Here is an 18,479-nt window from a genome sequence, read left to right on the forward strand (position 1 = left end):
ATTATATGTTTCAAAAGTTTTCCCATTTGACTTGTTTAAATCAGAAAATTCTTGTGATGATTATTGTCATACTGGAAAGGTCTTCTGATGAAGTGAAGCATAATTTTGCAAGTTAAATGCCTGGTGAAGAATGAAAATAATTTCCTATAAAATGAAACAATATACATTAATTAGAAAGAAACTTGTAAGACTTTTGATTTTAAGTACCTTGATTTATAACTGCAGAACATTTTCAGGATTATTTAGTACTAACAGTGTTCTTTAAGAATCAAACCATAGCTGTGTCTAATTCACAACCTAATGCAAGCACATGAAGAAATAGATCTAAAAGGAGTGAGGAATGTTAATAAGCCTTAGGTTAATGCCGTATAAGTCACTGCTTTGAACTTTGAATTGTGCTGATTAGTCCCAACAGAAAATTTATGGAGTTTGTCAGTTAATTTGCATTATAATTTTTTAAAAATTCTGTTGTACACTTTCAGTAATGCAACTGGATTTTGTTGTATATATTTTCTAATGTAGATATTGCTTTGCCTTATCTTCCATAGTAGGAAGTAAAAAGATAATATCTGAAAATTAATGTAATCAATGAAATCTCAGAGCATACTATTTAGAAATGTAGAGTAAAAAAATCAGAAGAAACAGCTGGAAGAAGTTAAAGTGATTGCCTCTGAGGGGAAAGACGGAGGGTGTGCGGTGCGGAGCTGTTGTCGCTTGTCACACGAGTAAGCCTCGTAGAGCTAGTGGGCTCAGGTCTGTGCAGTGATGGTTTTTAAGAGGCACAACCTCAGTGTATCCCTCTCCTAGTTACTTGCACACACAGTGAACCTATTTATTTAGATCAACTGGGCCTGTCCGTTGTTAGCAGTTTACTCTGTACCCTAGGATCAGGGATGAATAACTCACCATTGAGGTCTGTCCCTAGCCCCAACCTAGATTATGACAACACTAAATAAATACTCTAATATTGAATTCTTCAAGATTTAACCTAATGGAATGAACCATGCAGAGAATAAAAACAATAATCATTCATCTCTTTTCATCTTAAATAAAACTCAGCTGAGTCCCTTATCTTTCTCCACTGTATTCACTGTATTGTTTTGGACGTGTGTGTGCATGCACACACGCGTGTGAAACAAAAACCATCTTGAGCGAGCTTAAATGAAAAAGGGAAAATGTTTCTCAGGATACGAATGGGCTTCCCGTGCGCAGCTCCTGAAGAAGGTACAGAATGGGCTTTACTCCGAGCTCCTACTCCATCTTGTCTCCTTTTTCTGCAGACTGATTTTCTTTATTTCTCCTCAGGCCTTCATGCTCAGTCATCAGAAAGTAAGCAGACTGACTTAGTTTGTTCAGTGTCTGTTTTTTTCTTTCCCTATCTGTGTCACGTCTGTCTTCTCCCTTGCACCCGCCGTGTATCCGTGCTCCGATGAGGAGAGAGTTGTTAAATAAGAGGTTCTTGTATGCTGTTGCCAGGGTTCCACAACCCTGACAGCCCGAGTGGGTGTGTTCACAAATGCTCGGCTGCAGAGCTGAGGACATTAAGTTTTTCATGGTGGCATCGCTAATCAAGACCAAAGCACAGTCAGGTGACTGCTACAAGTTTAATGTTCTTTAACATTTAGGTGTGGAATGAAGTTCTACCACAACTGCATCTGATCCTGTTCTCATCTGAACTTCTGTGAAGTGATCTTTTGCTTTAGGCAGCCATGCTCTGGTACCAGTTACAGTTCAGATGTACGTAGACTACTTTTATCCCTGAGATAATGATACTATTTCATGAGTAGAGTTCTTACCATTTTATTTTCTAATCAAATATTTGTTTGAAACTTTATTGCAAAATCATTTCATGTTTCCTTCCTTTTGTGCCAGTAAACAGTACGAGAATTTTTCTTTTTTCCTTCATCTCTTGTTGTTGAGGTGTGACATTCTTCAGAATGCCATCCTGCATCCCTGTGGATCACAGCCATAAATTCCCCCAGAACAAGCCTTCCATCAGCTAATGGTTTTCTTTAATTTGTCAGAGTACTCCAGGCTTTGTGTTATGTGGTTCCTAGACTTAATGTTTATTGTGATGAAGTAGAGTCGGCCCCTCTATAATACTGATCTAATTAAAGTTTTAATTGAAATATTATAAATAATTTGTTTTGCTAGAGAAGCTTAGGTGTAGAATTTTATCATATTTAACCTTGAAAGTTTGTCAATACGGTATGGTTTCTGGATATTTGCCATTGAGTGTTCCAAAAGTCATCTCTGAAAATTATTCAGTAATTCTTCAAAATTAATCATACTCTTTGTTTAGCAGGCAGTTTGTGTTTTTCTCTTTTAAACTTTGTTTGTTACTACCAGTTCCAAAAACAACAACAAAATAACCAGACAACTCTTCCAACTCAATCATGCAAACAATGAGCATTAGCACTCAATAAATATTTTTGAGTTAATGAATGAAAGTTTAGCTCTTTACAAAACTTTGCTTGTCTACAATTTCTATTTTTAATCCCCTCTAAAAGCAATCCAGATGATACAGTAATAAGCCCATGATTCCTTATGTTCTAGTCAGAGGGGATTTACTTTTAAAGAATGGGAATCTCTGAGATTAAAAAAAGAGCTGATGAGTTGAGCGCCACTTAAGTTACGAGGAGATAGCAAAGTAGATGAGAGGATGCAGTTAAGTGCATATAAAAAAATGTTACAAGACAGAAAGGATTATTTCTGAACCCTTGCCACAGGGCGGCACATTTATTCTACTCCTAATTTCCTTTGGGTGTTGGTTTTGAATGTAAGTTGGCAGACTAATGGAATCTTGGCTTGGACTTTGGCTTCTGGAATTTTCTGTGTAGTTTGAGGAGTGTGGGGGGAAGCCTGACTTGGTCCAGGTCCATTTGAACTTTCAGGTTGTTAGTCAAAACTACCTGAAAGGATTCCCAGGTCCTGCCAGTCTATATTCCAGATTCCCTGGCATGGCCCAGGTCTAGAGGAAAAGTGAATGGCAGCATCTTTCAGTAGAAGTACTGGACGTGACGCCAGAAGAATCTGTGCTGTGGGGCTGCCATTTATTAGCTGTGTCACCATGGATTGCTTAATCTCTTTGAGCAGATTCTCCTCATTTCTGAAATGAGAATGATTATAGCAGCCTGCCCCCCCTTAACCAATGGGGATACATTCCAAGACCCCCAGTAGGTGTGTGAAACTGCATGTAGTACCAAACCCTGTGTATAACTGTGTTCTTTCTGGCATAGCAGAATTGTCAGCAACATCACTACCGTCACACTTTGGGGCCAGTATGAAGTAAAATAAGGGTTACTTACACACAAGCAATTATGATACAGAATTCCGTATTGACCTACTAAGGTGAAATTTTTAGGAAAAAGTTTCTCAGCAAAGTAGAGGAATGTGTATTTTCTGAATATCTGATATAATGAGCCTTGGTCCACCATTGGGAAACCACGTCTGTATTGGTGACTTAAAAGTTACCTTACTTGTGAGGTTGGCCTTTGTTATTTGTTTATCTTGTCCTTAATATATTTATTTATTTATTTTTTGTTCATTCATTCATTCATGAAACATTCTTGGAATGTCCATGTGTCAGATACTTTTATACATGCAAGAGACACAAAGAAAAATAGAATACTGCCCTTAAATTTGAGGAACTTAGTGGCTTTTAGAGGAAAATAGATACATAAATAGTAAATAAATAAACTCATGGAAGTACGATGATAGAATCCAGAAACCTGGGAATCATTCTTGGTATTTTCTGTTCCATTAATCATCTTGATTTTCTTTTGTCCTATTAATTTTTCTGCCTAAATATGTCTCTAACCCATCACCCTTTCCTTATTATCACTGTTTTCTCCTTAAGTCCAAGCTGCTATCATCTCTTTTTAGGCTACTGGTACCCCCATACCCACTCTTGAGCCCTCAAGTCCATTCTCCTCTCAGTAGTCAGAGATACCTTTAAAAGGCAAAGCTGGCTGAACTACTGGGGCTATACTGTATGGGAACTCTCTGTTCTATCTTCACAATTTTTCTGCAAATTTGAAGGTATTCTAAGATTTAAAAGGTTATTTAACAAATGTTTTAAGAAGGCAAAACTGAGTGTATAGACTTGCTTAAAACTCTCACCGTTGGGAGTGTGTGTGTGTTTACAGTTAAGAGAAAAATTCCAAATTCTTCACATGACCTGTAAGACCTGTGCGATCCGGTCCTGCTGGCCTTGTGCAGCGCTCTCCCCTTGCCCTGCCCCAGTCTCATGGGCCCTCTCTGTCACACACCAACTGACTCCTTGCTGACAAGGCAAAGGCTGCTGTCTTTGCCCTCCACCTGGCAAACTCCTCAACCTTCGATTTCAGCTTGGTGCCACATCCTCAGGACGACATTCTGACATCATTCTGTGTTGACTTTGGGGCACTTGTCAATTGCAAATACATTTTTATTTTTGTGGTTTTTTAAAAAAATGTCCATCTATCCCACCAAACTAGGAGCTACAGTAAGGTTGTGTCTCTTGCTTCTGGTGCTTAGCACAATACCTGGCACATTTCAGGACTCATAAATTGTTGAATGAATAAATAATTAAATGAGAAAATAAGCTGTTGTGACATTTTTTGCTCATCACTAGAGAATGCTACATACCGAAGTAATGCAAATAGAGAGAATTATAATGTTTCAATTTGCTTAAAATTTTAAAAACATAGCTAAAATTAATATACATGTAAGGCATTGAAAGTAGCCAAAACTTTTTCCCATCTTCTTACAGTTAAGAAACACTCACAAAAGATTACTGAAAAACTCAAAAGTTGAGAACAGGAAAGGAAAAGGAAGAACTTAGAAAAATATTTTAAACCTTCTACTGAATTCATCTGTTGGCTAAATTTTACAAGTGTTAATATAGACATTTCCAATTACATTTTAGTAAAGTAAAAAAAGTAATTTTTAGCTTAATTTTTGAAATAATTTTGAAGTTTTATTTTACACAGTGCTGCAGCTTGCATTGCTAAGAAATTGTGAGTCAGAAGGCAAAAAGGGATTCAACCAAGACATTGTACTATGATGAACTTTTCTCTCTCTCCCTATTTAAATGAAAAATGTTCCTACAATTCTATAATATTTTTAATCATTGGAAGCCCGTCCAGTATATTTACTTCCCATGATAGAGCTTAAATTGTCAGTGATTCATCGGCAAAGAGACAAAAAGGCACCAAGTAGTATATGTGCTGGACCAAAAAACCATTTCACTTAAAAATAATGTGCCTCATCTGAGTACTTAATGACATATGTAGCCTGACTTCTCCCAATAAAAAAGAGCTCATTTTACTTGTGTGACAGGTGCACGAGGCCCTCAGATATATAGAATTTATGGGATCTTTGAGTCCAGAAGGAGATTGCAAAGAGAGGCCTTGCTGGTTCCCCAGCCCCAAACATGAGAAAACCTGGTGAATCGCTCACGTTCCTCCTGTCACTTCCTTCCTGGTGGAACCTGAATGGTTATACATAGAAAAATCTGGAACGCTGCACATCAAACTCTGAACAATGGTTGCCATTAAAAGTAGAAATGAAGAAACACATACATTTCTTTTGTTATTAAAAAATCCATTAATTTAAATATACAGTTTATAGACACATTACTTTAACTTTGGATTTTCTCAACTATTTGGCTTGTGCAACTTACTGTATTTGAGTCAAGTACAGTACATCATCTTGTGTGGTTTTAATCCTTGGGTGAGGATTAAAAATATATATATATAAACATATATACATAAAGATGTATATAAACATACATATAAACATATATATATGTTTATTGACTTTAGAGAGAGAGGAAGAAGGGGAGGTGGAGAGAGAGAGAGAAAGGGAGACAGAGAGAGAAGAAAGAGAGAAAGAAACATCGATGTGAGAGAGAAGCATTGATCAGTTTCTCCCTGTATGCGTCCTAGGCAGGGATCAAACCCTCAACCTAGGTATGTGCCCTGACCAGGGATTGAAACCACAGACTTTTGGTGCCCAAGATGATGCTCCCACCAACTAAGCCACCTGACCAGGGCTTGTCTTGATATTTTTGACAAGATATTTTAGTTTACTGAAAAATATTTTAAAATTATAAATGTTAATATAAATTTTTTCTTATTTTACTGGCTCCTGATCCCCGTGAGGTTAAGAAAATTGAAGCTTAGATTCTCCCTATTTAGCAAATCCTGTTGGGGCGAAAGCTGCCTTCATCATTCCATTTACTGCTTTGGGGTTTAGATGTCACTTAATTTTTACTTGAGGGTACCTCCCTGATGCTTTTATGATGTTTTGTGGTAGTTGTTTGTTTTCACAGTTTATCTAGCAAGTTTAGTTATTTTCAGGAAGAATATGGTCTTGGTACCTAGTCAGCCATTCTGCTGGAAATGAATCTCTCATAGTTTTTGCACATAATGTATACTTTGTATATGACATAATTTGTCAGAGCTGTGAAATGATATAATACCCAATAGTTGCTTGTATGCCGTTCACTAGATGAACCTTCCCTTCACCAAATAGTATTTGTAGAGTTTTAGCATGTATTTTATTTGATGAATTCTTTGCACAATGCAAGTAAGTTGCCTTACTTGCATTGTGGTGTGACTGTGGTGTGGAATTGTGTGGGGCCTTGTCTGCCCACTAAGCTGTGTATCAGAGCAACTTTAAATGGACTTTTTGAATACACTTCCTGCCCTTCTGTGTATGTGACTTCCCTTTTCACGCTTTGAAACTAAAATCGGATGGTTTCACAAGAGTGCCCTCATTAGGCCTCCTAATCTTCATAAGACCCTCCTGTCTTGCCTTCAGTGCAGCCTTATCCTGAACTGGCTCAAATAAGACAATAACGAAACTGCATTCCAGGTACTGGCCAGGCGGGTATAAACGAATCCTTGTTGTTTTTTATTACCCTTAAATAGTTCTGAAGGAAACCAATTTTTATGGTTTATCTAAAGAGCATTTAGCCTATCCATTTTACCTAAATAAAATCTAAATCCCAAATGAAGTCAGAGAGTCAAATACCTGGATTCGATGGACCTTCCTACAGAGTGATCCTGCCAAACTGCTCTTTGGGGTGATGCCATTGACTCATGAATAGCAGCCCGTGAAACAGCATCTGCATGTTTCCGTAAGAAATGTTCAGGATGCTCTTTATACACAAGCACTGGGTTTCTTCTCTGTGAACTCCAAAGGGTGAGTGTCCTCTTGAGAGTTCCAAGAGGATTTTGGTTGTAGACACTGCAAATTCAGGGCCCGACTGCATCTCCCTTTTTCCTTTGGCAACTGGGAAGCTTAGCATCTTGAGAGGCCCTCCCCTGTCAAATGTATACAACTTTATGGACTATAATTTTGTTTTAAAAGTTACAGGTTTAAATTTACTCTGCTATCCTTACTTTTCCTTTAACTTTTTTTTCCATGTTAAAATATTTTTAAAACCATTTTGAATATTTTTTGAATAGAGTGGGTATATGCAAAATCATTTGATTATTGTTTCAGATATTACAATTCAGTATATAACCATGTCTTAGAAATGAAATTACACAATTACATATTTACTTTTGCTTATATAAACATTGTCAAGATCTAGAAAATTAGATTGCAGCGAAATTCACTGTCTCTAGACCCAAAGGAACAAATGTGCAGAGACAGGGGAGACTACTATTATGGTTTCGGAGGACTGCAGCACGTTCCCTCATTGGTTTGAACAGGCAGGTTTTCAAAAGTAAAATCACTCTCCTTAAATATTTTGCAGATGTCTGTCTGGTACCACACAATAGATTGTCCATAGCAACAATCCTTTTCAAACTTAATAAGACCAGCTCTGTGTTTATTAGGAAAATAATACCACCAGGTTAAACAAACTGTGGGTTTTGTGTGTTTACTCTCTTCCAAAGAGACCTGCCAAACCTTCGGTGTGTTCCTTGCTGTACATCACTAGGGAGGCTGAATTGGAGTGTGAGTCTGAATCTGAATGTGCCTCTTTTATGGTGTGTTTAGAATAAGAAAGATAACGAGTAAAGCTTTACAAATGAAGTACCATTTTGTGTATTGAAAACAGGGCCAAATCCTTCTCTGAACAGCAGAAATCAGATATATTATGGTAAATATTACCACTCCTTGTCTATACAGGATAAATAGAACACTTACTTTTAGCCCAGGAAAACACATTTTAGTTTTCTTGACTGTAGAAATTACACTGACATAGAATCTTTAAGAAAGGTTGTGCCTCAAAAAAAAAAGGAAGAGAAAAAAATATATAGTTTCAGAATTAGAGATATTTTCATAAGAGAACAGATACTTTTGAAGAATTTGAATTGCTATTGAAATGTAAATTAAACCTAAGATGTTTTCATGTCAGTCATTGAGAAATGAAAGTAGTATTTAAAATCATGAAATGTTAGAGTGCATGTATTTCAATATCCTTACTTTACAGCAATGAATGCTTTTAGAAATCGCTATAAAAGCTTAGTGTCTCTCATCTAAAATGTCCTTGTGCCATATTAAAAAAAAAGTAAAGTGAATGTTAAGTTTCATCCTAGAAGGTATATTAATGGGAATATAATAGTTATTTGCAAGGGTAGATTGATTACTAATTCCATTTTTTATAATAGAATGTAGTGTATTTTTATTAGATTTTTAAATGTAGATCAGTAATAGGACTTTGCATCTATGAATTGGTTGAACCTATTTTGAAAGTCTTTGCTATGTTAAATATCTATTTTTTATCAAGTAATAATTTTGATAGTTTTAGCACTTAAATTACTTTCTTTGTGTTTATATCCACAGATTCTGGAACTTCTCAAGGCCTGACCCTCTACTTGAAGTAGTGGAGCATCACACAGAGTTTACCTGCGGTTTAGATTTAAGTGTTCATGGTCCCGCGCAGGTAATGGCTGCGGCCTCCCGATGCATTTCTTCCCATATAGTTCACAAAAGCCCTACGTGTGGCATGTGTTGCTTTTATGAACAAAATTACTGCCTCAGGGAGGGGCAGAGTACATTTACTTAATCATCCTGATCTCTTTTGCTGTAAAACTTGAACATTGAAATACTAGGGAAGGAGAGTTATCCAGAAACTTGAGATAACTCCTCTTGAAAGACTGACTTTTTTGAGAGAAGGAACCTTCCCCAAAAGTATTGTGCCTCACATGTTGAAGGCTTTGAGTGGGCCTCTCCCAACGGAGAGGGTGACAAGAGAAGAATGGAATGGGGAAGGATTGTCCCCAGAGGTGGGTGGGAGTCAAGAGTGTATGGTCCTTGACTCAGCTGTCCCACAAGCAGTTGAGATGATGGACAAGTCACTTCTCTCTCAGGACGGTCACCCTCATCTCCACACCCCATGCTGATAGAGAGGCTTCAGATGGGGAACCATGGAAGGGGCAGTGCCTACTGTTTTAATGAATACACTTTGTATTTCCCACTTTCTGTTCTCTTGAGGACTGGAGGGTTTAAATATTTAGGTTTTTTCTTAAGCTGCTTCAGTTTTGGAAACTCAGGTCAGATAACAGACTGTATGAAAACACTAACATATCAATGAAACAATATATGGGAATTCTAGAATATGACTAGGAAATTATACTTTTATGACAAATTTTAGAAATTAGACAAAAAGCAAATTCCATTTCTTGTTACTGTGTTCTTAAATTTAAATAAACACTTTTTTTATTCTAGGATTTTAAGACATAATTCTGAGTTAAAAAAATTCTCAGACATTAGAACAGTCTTATTTACATTAGAATAATTGTTTTAAAATGACAATGGCAACTAAGAAGAGAAGAAACTAAAAGAGTGATGGATGAAATGGCATTATCTTTCATGTAAATGCAGTGAGCTTTAAATGAACTAGTTTCTTTTCTGAGAAATAAATCTATTATAGATGATTTTTAATAAAATATTCATATCTGTTTGCTCTTCTATTTAAAAAAAAGCTGTACCTGTGGAAACATGGCAGCACCAAACAAAGAACCCTAAATAAGTATCTTCCTCTCATGTGTTTCTGTAGCCCATGTTCCACGAGTCCCAGACTGTGGCCGGAGGCAGCACACAGGCCTCCTCGGCCTCCTCCGTCATGGCAGTTCCTCGCCCAGGTCTGAGAAGTGCCAGGTGTTTTCTAAATCCTCCACGCCTGGGCCACCTGTTAAAAGTAATTTTGTTTTCAGAGGATTTATTAATTAGATTTTATGCATCCTAAATAATAAGAGAATTTAGTACAAGGTCATATATTTTGTGTGTGTTCTGGTGACTGCCATCCATCTCTTCCAGCTCAGCAAACAAATTCAGTTTGTATTAATAAAGGACATAGTTGCTATTGAGAGCCAATAGGAGTGGAGAGCAGGGGTCTTCCAGCTCTAAATAAGCAGCAGGTTCAATGGCATAATGTACAGTTCAACTGTGCCAGAAGTCTCTACTGATTAATACATAGTGGGACAGAGTCTCGGGGGTAGGAGGGACTTTAGAAATGAGGCCACTCCCTCTCTTTCATGTCGTCTTTCCTCAGCTATTTTCACATGCGGGACCTTGGGCCAGGTACTAGGGATGCAGTGGGGAATGAACATAAACATGGGCCCTGCCTTCATAAAGCAGTTAGTCCACTGTTACATCAGATAATCTCATGACTGAATGTGAAGGACAGTGTGACATGCCTGTGAAGGAAAAGTGCCGGTGTGTTGTTCCTCAGGAGTTCATAGTCAGGGTAGGTATTTGACCTATTGAAGAAATTTGTGAGGCAGTGAGCGTCGTCTGGGATCTGATGAGTAGGCGTTAACTCTAGGAAGAGACAGAGGAAGACAGATCAAGAACAGGCAGAAGGCAGCAGTATGTTACAGACCCGTGACGGGAGGGAGCACGGACTGTGCTTGGAAATGAAAGAAATTATTTCTTTCTTATTTATGGCATATTATTCAACATTAGAGCTTAAGAAAATATATTTGTTGACTTGTCATATTTTTAAAAAATGGAGTGTTGAGATTATTGACTAAGTTTTATGTTTGCTTCAATGTTGGTCAGTTTTTCTCTATATAATTTTTTGCAACACATTCTAGGTCATACAAATGAAGTATTGAAGAGTTTTTATTATTTGATGCATCTTTTACTATGAATGTATTTTTAATCTTTTCAAAGTATTATTACATAGTTACTGTTTCTATTAATACTCTTGACATTTGTTGGTTCATTCTTTCATTCTGTCATATTTATCGAATATCTGCTGGAGCTGTATGGGAAGAGAAATTACAGTGTAGTGTGATAAATGCTAAAGTAGAGGGAAACAAATGATGCTTTGGGGAAGTATATATACACTGATTCGTATGTGATATACATTATATTATTTACATATTTGTCAGATGCCTACTAAGTGTTGGGTATTGTTTTAAGTACTAAGGAAAAAGCAGCCAACAAAACAGATTGCATTCCTGATCTCATGGAGCCTGCATGTTGTGGGAGGAATCAAATAATAAATGAGTAAACAAACAAGGTGATTTCATATTACCAGTAAATACTATTGAGAATTGGAGCAATTTCATAGAGAAGATGGCAGAGGAGGTACTTTTGCTTGAATGGTATGGGAAAGGCTCTCTCAGGAAGTGAAATTTGAGCTGCAAAACAATAATGATATGGAACCAGCCACCCAAAAATCTAAGAGAAGAAGATTTTTTGCAGAGGAAACAACAAATGCAACAAATGCCAGGTTTGGAGGATGAACCTTCACTTCTGCCTGTGTCTTTTTATGCTGTTTCAGTAACCAGTGAGTTCTTTGAGCGTCCTAATAACCAGTGTTTTGAACTCTGCATCTGACAGGTTGCTCATCTTCATTTTGTTTAGTTCTTTTTCTGGGGTTTTCTTCTGTCATTTCATTTGGGTCATATTTTTTTGTCTTCTCAATTTGGCAGCCTCCCTGTGTTTGTTTCTGTGTATCAGGTAGAGCTGCTTTGACTCCCTGTCTAGTAGCATGGCCTGCTATAGAAAAGCTCACCTGTAAGTTGTATGGGGCAGTCTTAAGTAATCACCATGTCACCGCTCTGTGGCTGTGTGTGTTGGGGGGGTTGGGGAGGGCTCCGAGAGGGGACAGTGCTGCTGCCTGCCCTCTGGAGATTTGCCTGGGAGGAAGCGCTCTCCTGCATTCACCCTGTTGCCAGTCACTTCACTTTCTCCCTGTATGTCACTGGTGCCCTTCCAGCTGTTGGCCTGATGCCGAATCCCAGAGGGAATGGGTCTGCATAAGTCCTAAGACCATTGCATGCCCTTTAAGAGGAGTCTCCTGAGAATCCTGCAGTTTCTTCTGCCACCCCAATGCCCAATGATTTACAGCCAGAAGTTATGGGGACTTATCTTCCTGGTGCTGAATCCCTGGTCTGGGTGGTCTAGTCTGGGGCTTGGATCCCTGGCTCCCAAGGTATCCCTCCTGATTTTTATTCACCACACATGAATGTGAGACCACCTGTTCTATGTCTCTGCACCTCTCCATGCCTCTCTGCATGTATCTGTGTCTCTGTCCCTCCTACCAGCTGGATGAATGTGGCTTCTTTCAGTCCTTGGTTGTTGGACTTACCTGTACAGCTTTTCTGATGAATCTTCATGATACTTATTTTGTAGTCTAGTTGTAATTTTTGCTGTAGTTGTGTGAGGAGGTGAAGCGTGTTTACCTACACCTCCATCTTGACTAGAATGCTGTATATATTTTCTTTATCCATTCATCCATCAATGGATACTTATGAGGGAGGACCAAAAATAAGCACAATTATCTGCTGGATGTGGGCTCCTTGTAATACAGGCTTCTCCCTCAAAGTGAGTGTTCTAGGAATCCATCTATATCGGTGTACCAGCTGGCGTTGTTGTGAGAGGCTGTGTTCAGCTCAGTGAATTTTTTTGAAGACTCAACACGTTTGCCCATTTCATAATGGGCATTTTACAAGCACACCTGCCTACTCTGCACTGAGTGTTCACCAGTTTTTGATCAAAACAGCAGTGACCCCTGTGTCCCACCCTCCCTATTCACCTTATCTCACCCTGAACAACCTTTTTTTGTTTTCCTGGATTGAAAAAGTCCTCAAAGGGAAATGTTTTTGATGTGGAAGAGGTAAAACAAAAAACAGCAGAAGTACTAAGAGGCATCAAAATTGACAAGTTCAAAAACTGTTTTGAGCAGTGGAGAAAACAAGTCTTAATAGGTGTATTGCATCAAATGGAGAGTACTTTGAAGGTGTCAGATGTTTAAACATGTAAGAATAAGTACACAAGTTTAAAAAAATTAATTCCGTGGGGATTTTTTGGTTCCTCCTTTGTCGTGGCTATTGTAAATAATGCTGGAGTCAGCATGGGGGTAGATCTATATTTTCAGATTAGTGTTTTTGACTTCTTTACACAAATACTCATAAGATCACCACAAGATCATATGGTAGTTCTATTTTTAATTTTTTGAGGCACCTCCACATTGTTTTCCACAGTGGCTGCACCAATTTTCATTCTTACCAACAGTGCACAAGGGTTCCCTTTTCTCCACATCCTTGCCATCACTTGTTATTTCTTGTCTTTTTGATAGTAGCCATTCTAACAGGTGTGAGGTGATATCTTACTGCGATTTTGATTGGCATTTCCCTGATGATTAGTAATGTTGAGCGTCATTTCATGTACCTGTTGGCCATCTGTATATGTTCTTTGGAAAAATGACTCTGCCCATTTTTTAATCAGAATTTTTGTTTTGTTTTGCTATTGAGTTGTACAAGTTCTCTATAGCTTTTGGATATTAACCCCTTATCAGATATATAATTTGCAAATATTTTCTCAAAGTCATACTTCTAATAAAGACCATATAATACCCAAGGGTGAAAGACTGAAAGCTTTTTCTCTAAGATCAGGAATAAGACAAGGATGTGTGCTTTCGCCGCTTCTATTCAACACAGTATTGGAAGGCCTAACCAGAGAATTTCATCAAGAAAAAGACATAAAAGATATTTTGGAAAGAAAGAAGTAAAATTCTCTCTGTTCTCAGATGTCTCATCTTATATGTGGAAACTTTTAAATTCAACCATTTCAATAATTATAGTAAATGTAAATGGTCTAAAACATCCAAATTAAAAGACATTAAAAGTGACACATATATGAGACTTTGAGATACTCACTAAGTCAAGATTTTGTGACCTCTTGGATGGAGGATTTGAAGAAGAGGTTTTCTAACTCCAAATTCTAGGATTCAGTTACTTTGTGTGATGAGTTTGTATTATGCTTCTCCTATAAATGTAAAAGTTTTTTTCTCCATTTTATTTATATTCTGTTTTAGACTTTAAACTTTCTTTTTGTTCTAAGATGGTGATTTCAGTCAATATTTTTCACATACTTAACATTAACACATTTTAACACATTTGTATTGTTTATAGTAATAATTTGTGTTTTTACCAAGAAACATTAAACTTCTTTCCAGGGGAGATAAGAATCAAGATCTTGTAGCACCTCCCTCTTTTTCTCTCACTTATTTTATTCATTATCTATTGCTGTATAATAAACTCACATACAAGTTAGTGGCTTAAACAACAATTTCCTCTACCCACAATTCTGTGAGTAGTAATTTGGGCCAGGCTAAGCCAAGCAGTTCTTCCCTTGTTCTCACCTGGGGTCACTGCTGTGGCACCTGTCATCTGGTGGCTTAACCAGAGCTGGGTGGTCTAAGATGGCCTCACTCACGTGTCCTAGAGTACAGTTGTCTTCTGAGCCATGGGTCCCCAGATGAGCTCAGGCTTCTTCTCCTAGCTCTCGTAGATTTCCAAGAGGGTGAGAGTAAAAGCTGCGAGGTATTTTCGGGGGTAGACTTGGGAGTCGCACAACATCCTTTCTGTTGCAAAGCAAGTCACAAGCCAGTCAGATTCCAAGAGTGAGAAAGTGACTCCATGTGACCATTTAAATTTTACCAAATTAATTTTTTGTTCATGTAGTTAATAGTTTAATCTATTTTTGACGTATTTATCCTTTACTCTCACAGTATGTGGTCAAGTTTACTGATTGCATGTTAATTTTTTTCACCCTTTGTTCATACTTTATTCCCTTAAAAAGTATCTTTGTCTTGCCTTTTAGAAAGTTAAGTACCTTTCAGTCTGCTCTCAGAAATGTGTTGTCTCTTGTGGTGATCTTAACAGCTGTAGGACTTTGCTGACGTTACTGTAGAGCTTCTATGTCTTAATGTATTATCTGTCTTAAAAGGAGATTTATCTGAGTTCTTGTATTTGTAATTCTTTTTTCTTTCTGGCTTCTTCCTTCTTAGAGATCTGAAAGATGAGATCTAAAGCATTCTTAAATTACACCTCCTTTCTTCTTGACAGAATGTAAGATCTTGTCTTTAAAGGTTTAAAACTTGACAAATAAGTGTCTGGGGTCATTCTTTAAGAATAATTGCAGAGAAATTCTCTATGCCCTCACTTGTTAACCAGGCTGAAGTCATCTTTCACTTCAAAAATTTTTTCTTTGATTTATTTTCCCTCTGATCATGATTTCTACAGTCCTGGCACTTTCCCTTTTCTCTTTTATCCTTATTATTTCTAAATTGGATGCCCTTTTTCTATTTTTTAGGTTTATGATTCTAGACCTGTAATGTACCCATTTGTGTAATTGGGATTTCCTGTATTCATGTATGTTTAGAATTCTTGACTTTCTGCTCTATAGTAACAAGCCTGCTCTTTCAGATGCTCACTGATACTCAGTCTGGCATTTATAAACTGGGTACAGGTTTATATATTGTTACACGTTCCTTTTGGGAGATAGTTATTTCTCTTTTAAAGTAGAAATTATTAGTTAATTCCAAGATAATCACCTCTCTATGTTTAATAAAATTTATCTTTTCTTCCCATGATGAAACTGGGAAGTTACATATAAAAGAAAGAAAAAGACTCTTACCATTCCATACAGAATCTGTTATTCCATATTAATGTTTTTTAGTCCTTTTTAAAAAAATTATTTAACACTCAAATTGGAAAATGTACAGATTTTAAGTGTGCAGCCCAATAAGTTATCAAGAAGTGACCACGCTCACGTGCCCATCACTCAGATTAAGCTATAGAACACTATCAGCATGCCGGGGGCCCGCTCAGGCCTCCTCCCAAATCTTACCCCCTTCCTGCTCCCCAAAGGTAACTACTCTGTATGTGTGCATGTTTTCAGAGTTACGGTGACACTACACATAAGAATTTTTCTTTTCTCAAAATACTTGGCAAACATAGTCTTTAATGAATGTATAACCTAATCTACTCATGCTAGGAACATGTAGGTATCTTTATAGTACCCTTAAAATAGGGTAGAAAAAATTTTGTATATGTTTATGTTGTTTGATGGAAGATGCTTAGATTTGATTCTGATTTGAACTAGTTCTTTAGATGTGTTTCTAAAAGTATCTTTGATTTTGTTGGTGTTTTAATAAAAAATATTTGTTGCTTGAAATGTAGTTTGTGTTTTGATTCAAGTCCCTATTGTCATAATCTTAGATATCAGGTTTAGAGGTTGACAACGGGTAAAATATTTTAAATTTCTCAGTAGAAGGTTGGAAAATGGGATTTTAGAAGAGGACTAGCATTACTGGTAGTTAGGGTATCTGTGTCCTGTGCAGTTCTTATCTGAGGTGGTATTTTCTGTGTCTGTCACACAGGCTGGCTTTGGAGTGGGAAGGAACATCTGCCCGAAGCATCCACTGTGCTCGGGCGGTAGTCTCTTTTGTTTCCTCATTGATGCTTTCATAATTGTATAATATTTAGCTTAAAATTATATAACAAGTGCTTGTTTTCCCCCAGCCATCCAACATTCCCCAGACCCAGCTCATAGGATCTTAGAGTGTTCCTAAGCTGGATGTGTCCAGCCTGTGCCTACTGCCCTCTGCACTCCATGGACAGCCCTTGCAATGAGAGCTTCCAGAATTGTGGACACCCAAGCCTCTGGTGCCTCTGCCTCTGAGCTCCCATTCCTGAATCACCCACCCTCTTACTCATTTTCCTCGCTCTAGATTATGGAGCATTGCTTTCAAGCAAAAATGTTAACTTGGCACACTATGAACTGCTTTTCAAAAAAACTATATTTGGGCTCTTGATCCTACTCACCTTGCCTTTAAAGTCTTTTTGATTTTCTAGCCCATTCTCCACAGTATCTTTTCTCAGCCTTTTACACTATCATTAACTCTCTGGACATTTGACCTTACCTCCTACTTTACTGTAAAAATAGCCGAGAATGACTATCTTCTTCCATCTCTATTCCCTCAAAATATTTATGTTCTTTCTCTATTTTTCCGCTTTCCAGTAGGTTCCTAATTTTCTCACTGGCTTCCTCATTTAGCTCTTTGTTTCCACAATTATCCATGGGTTTTTAGATCTTCAGTTAGTTCCTCTATTTTCAAAGCTCACTTAATGCCATTATCTTATCTCTTTTTTTAAGTACATTGTATTGATTATGCTATTACAGTTGTCCCATTTTTTCTCCCCCTTCTCCCCCTCTGCCCTGTACTCCCATTCCCTCCAGCATCCCCCAGACTTAGTTCATGTCCATGGGTCATACATATAAGTTCTTTGGCCTCTCCATTTCCTGTACTATTCTTTACCTCTCCCTGTGTATTTTTTACCTACTACTTATGTTTCTTATTCTCTGTACCTTTTCCCCCATTCTCACTCTTCCCCGCTGATAACCCTCCATGTGATCTCCATTTCTGTGATTCTGTTCCTGTTCTAGTTGTTTGCTTAGTTTTTGTTTTTGTTTTTTTAGGTTCAGTTGATAGTTGTATTTGTTCTCATTTTACTGTTCATACTTTTAATCTTGTTCTTTTTCTTAGATAAGTCTCTTTAACATTTCCTGTAATAAGGGCTTGGTGATGATGAACTCCTTTAACTTGACCTTATCTGGGAAGCACTTTATCTGCCCTTCCATTCTAAATGGTAGCTTTGCTGGATAGAGTCATCTTGGATGTAGGTCCTTGCCTTTCATGACTTTGAATAATTCTTTCCAGCCCCTTCTTGCCTGTAAGGTTTCTTTTGAGAAATCAGCTAATAGTCTTATGGACACTCCTTTGTAGGTAACTGTCTCCTTTTCTCTTGCTGCTTTTAAGATTCTTTCCTTATCTTTAACCTTGAGTAATTTAAGTATGATTTGTCTTGGTGTGTTTCTTCTTGGATCCAACTTCTTTGGGACTCTCTGAGCTTCCTGGACTTGCATGTCTATTTCCTTCGCCAGATTATTTGAAAACATAATGAAGGAGAACTTTCCCATAATCTTATCTCTTAACCAGTAAATTCTGTCTCCTGTTATTAGACATCTAGAACTTCCCTTGAAATTCTATTGTCTTTTGTTATTAGGTACTGCAACTTCTCCCTTGAAGCTCTCACTTAATTATATGCTAGTGATGCTTGACCCATGAATCTAAATTGATGCCTCGCTTTTCTTGCAGTATTTCTAACTTGGTCAGCTGATTGTATGTTGAGGCCTGACCAGAGACGTGGGAAGTCATCCTAGATTTCTTGTCTTAC

The 18,479-nt window shown here is 37.5% G+C and overlaps 1 protein-coding gene across 1 annotated transcript in view; it reads left to right on the forward strand.

Annotated features, from left to right (window-relative positions):
• Nucleotides 1–18,479, forward strand: part of PEX7 (peroxisomal biogenesis factor 7) — a 62,529-nt gene that overhangs the window by 32,556 nt on the left and 11,494 nt on the right. Inside the window, exon 9 of the mRNA XM_053914036.1 lies at nt 8,785–8,884. Within this exon, the coding sequence (XP_053770011.1) occupies nt 8,785–8,884 (100 nt within the window). The remainder of the gene's footprint in view (nt 1–8,784; nt 8,885–18,479) is intronic.

The sequence above is a fragment of the Desmodus rotundus genome, chromosome 11 (genome assembly GCF_022682495.2).
Source record: "Desmodus rotundus isolate HL8 chromosome 11, HLdesRot8A.1, whole genome shotgun sequence".
In the NCBI taxonomy this organism is placed as follows: domain Eukaryota; kingdom Metazoa; phylum Chordata; class Mammalia; order Chiroptera; family Phyllostomidae; genus Desmodus; species Desmodus rotundus.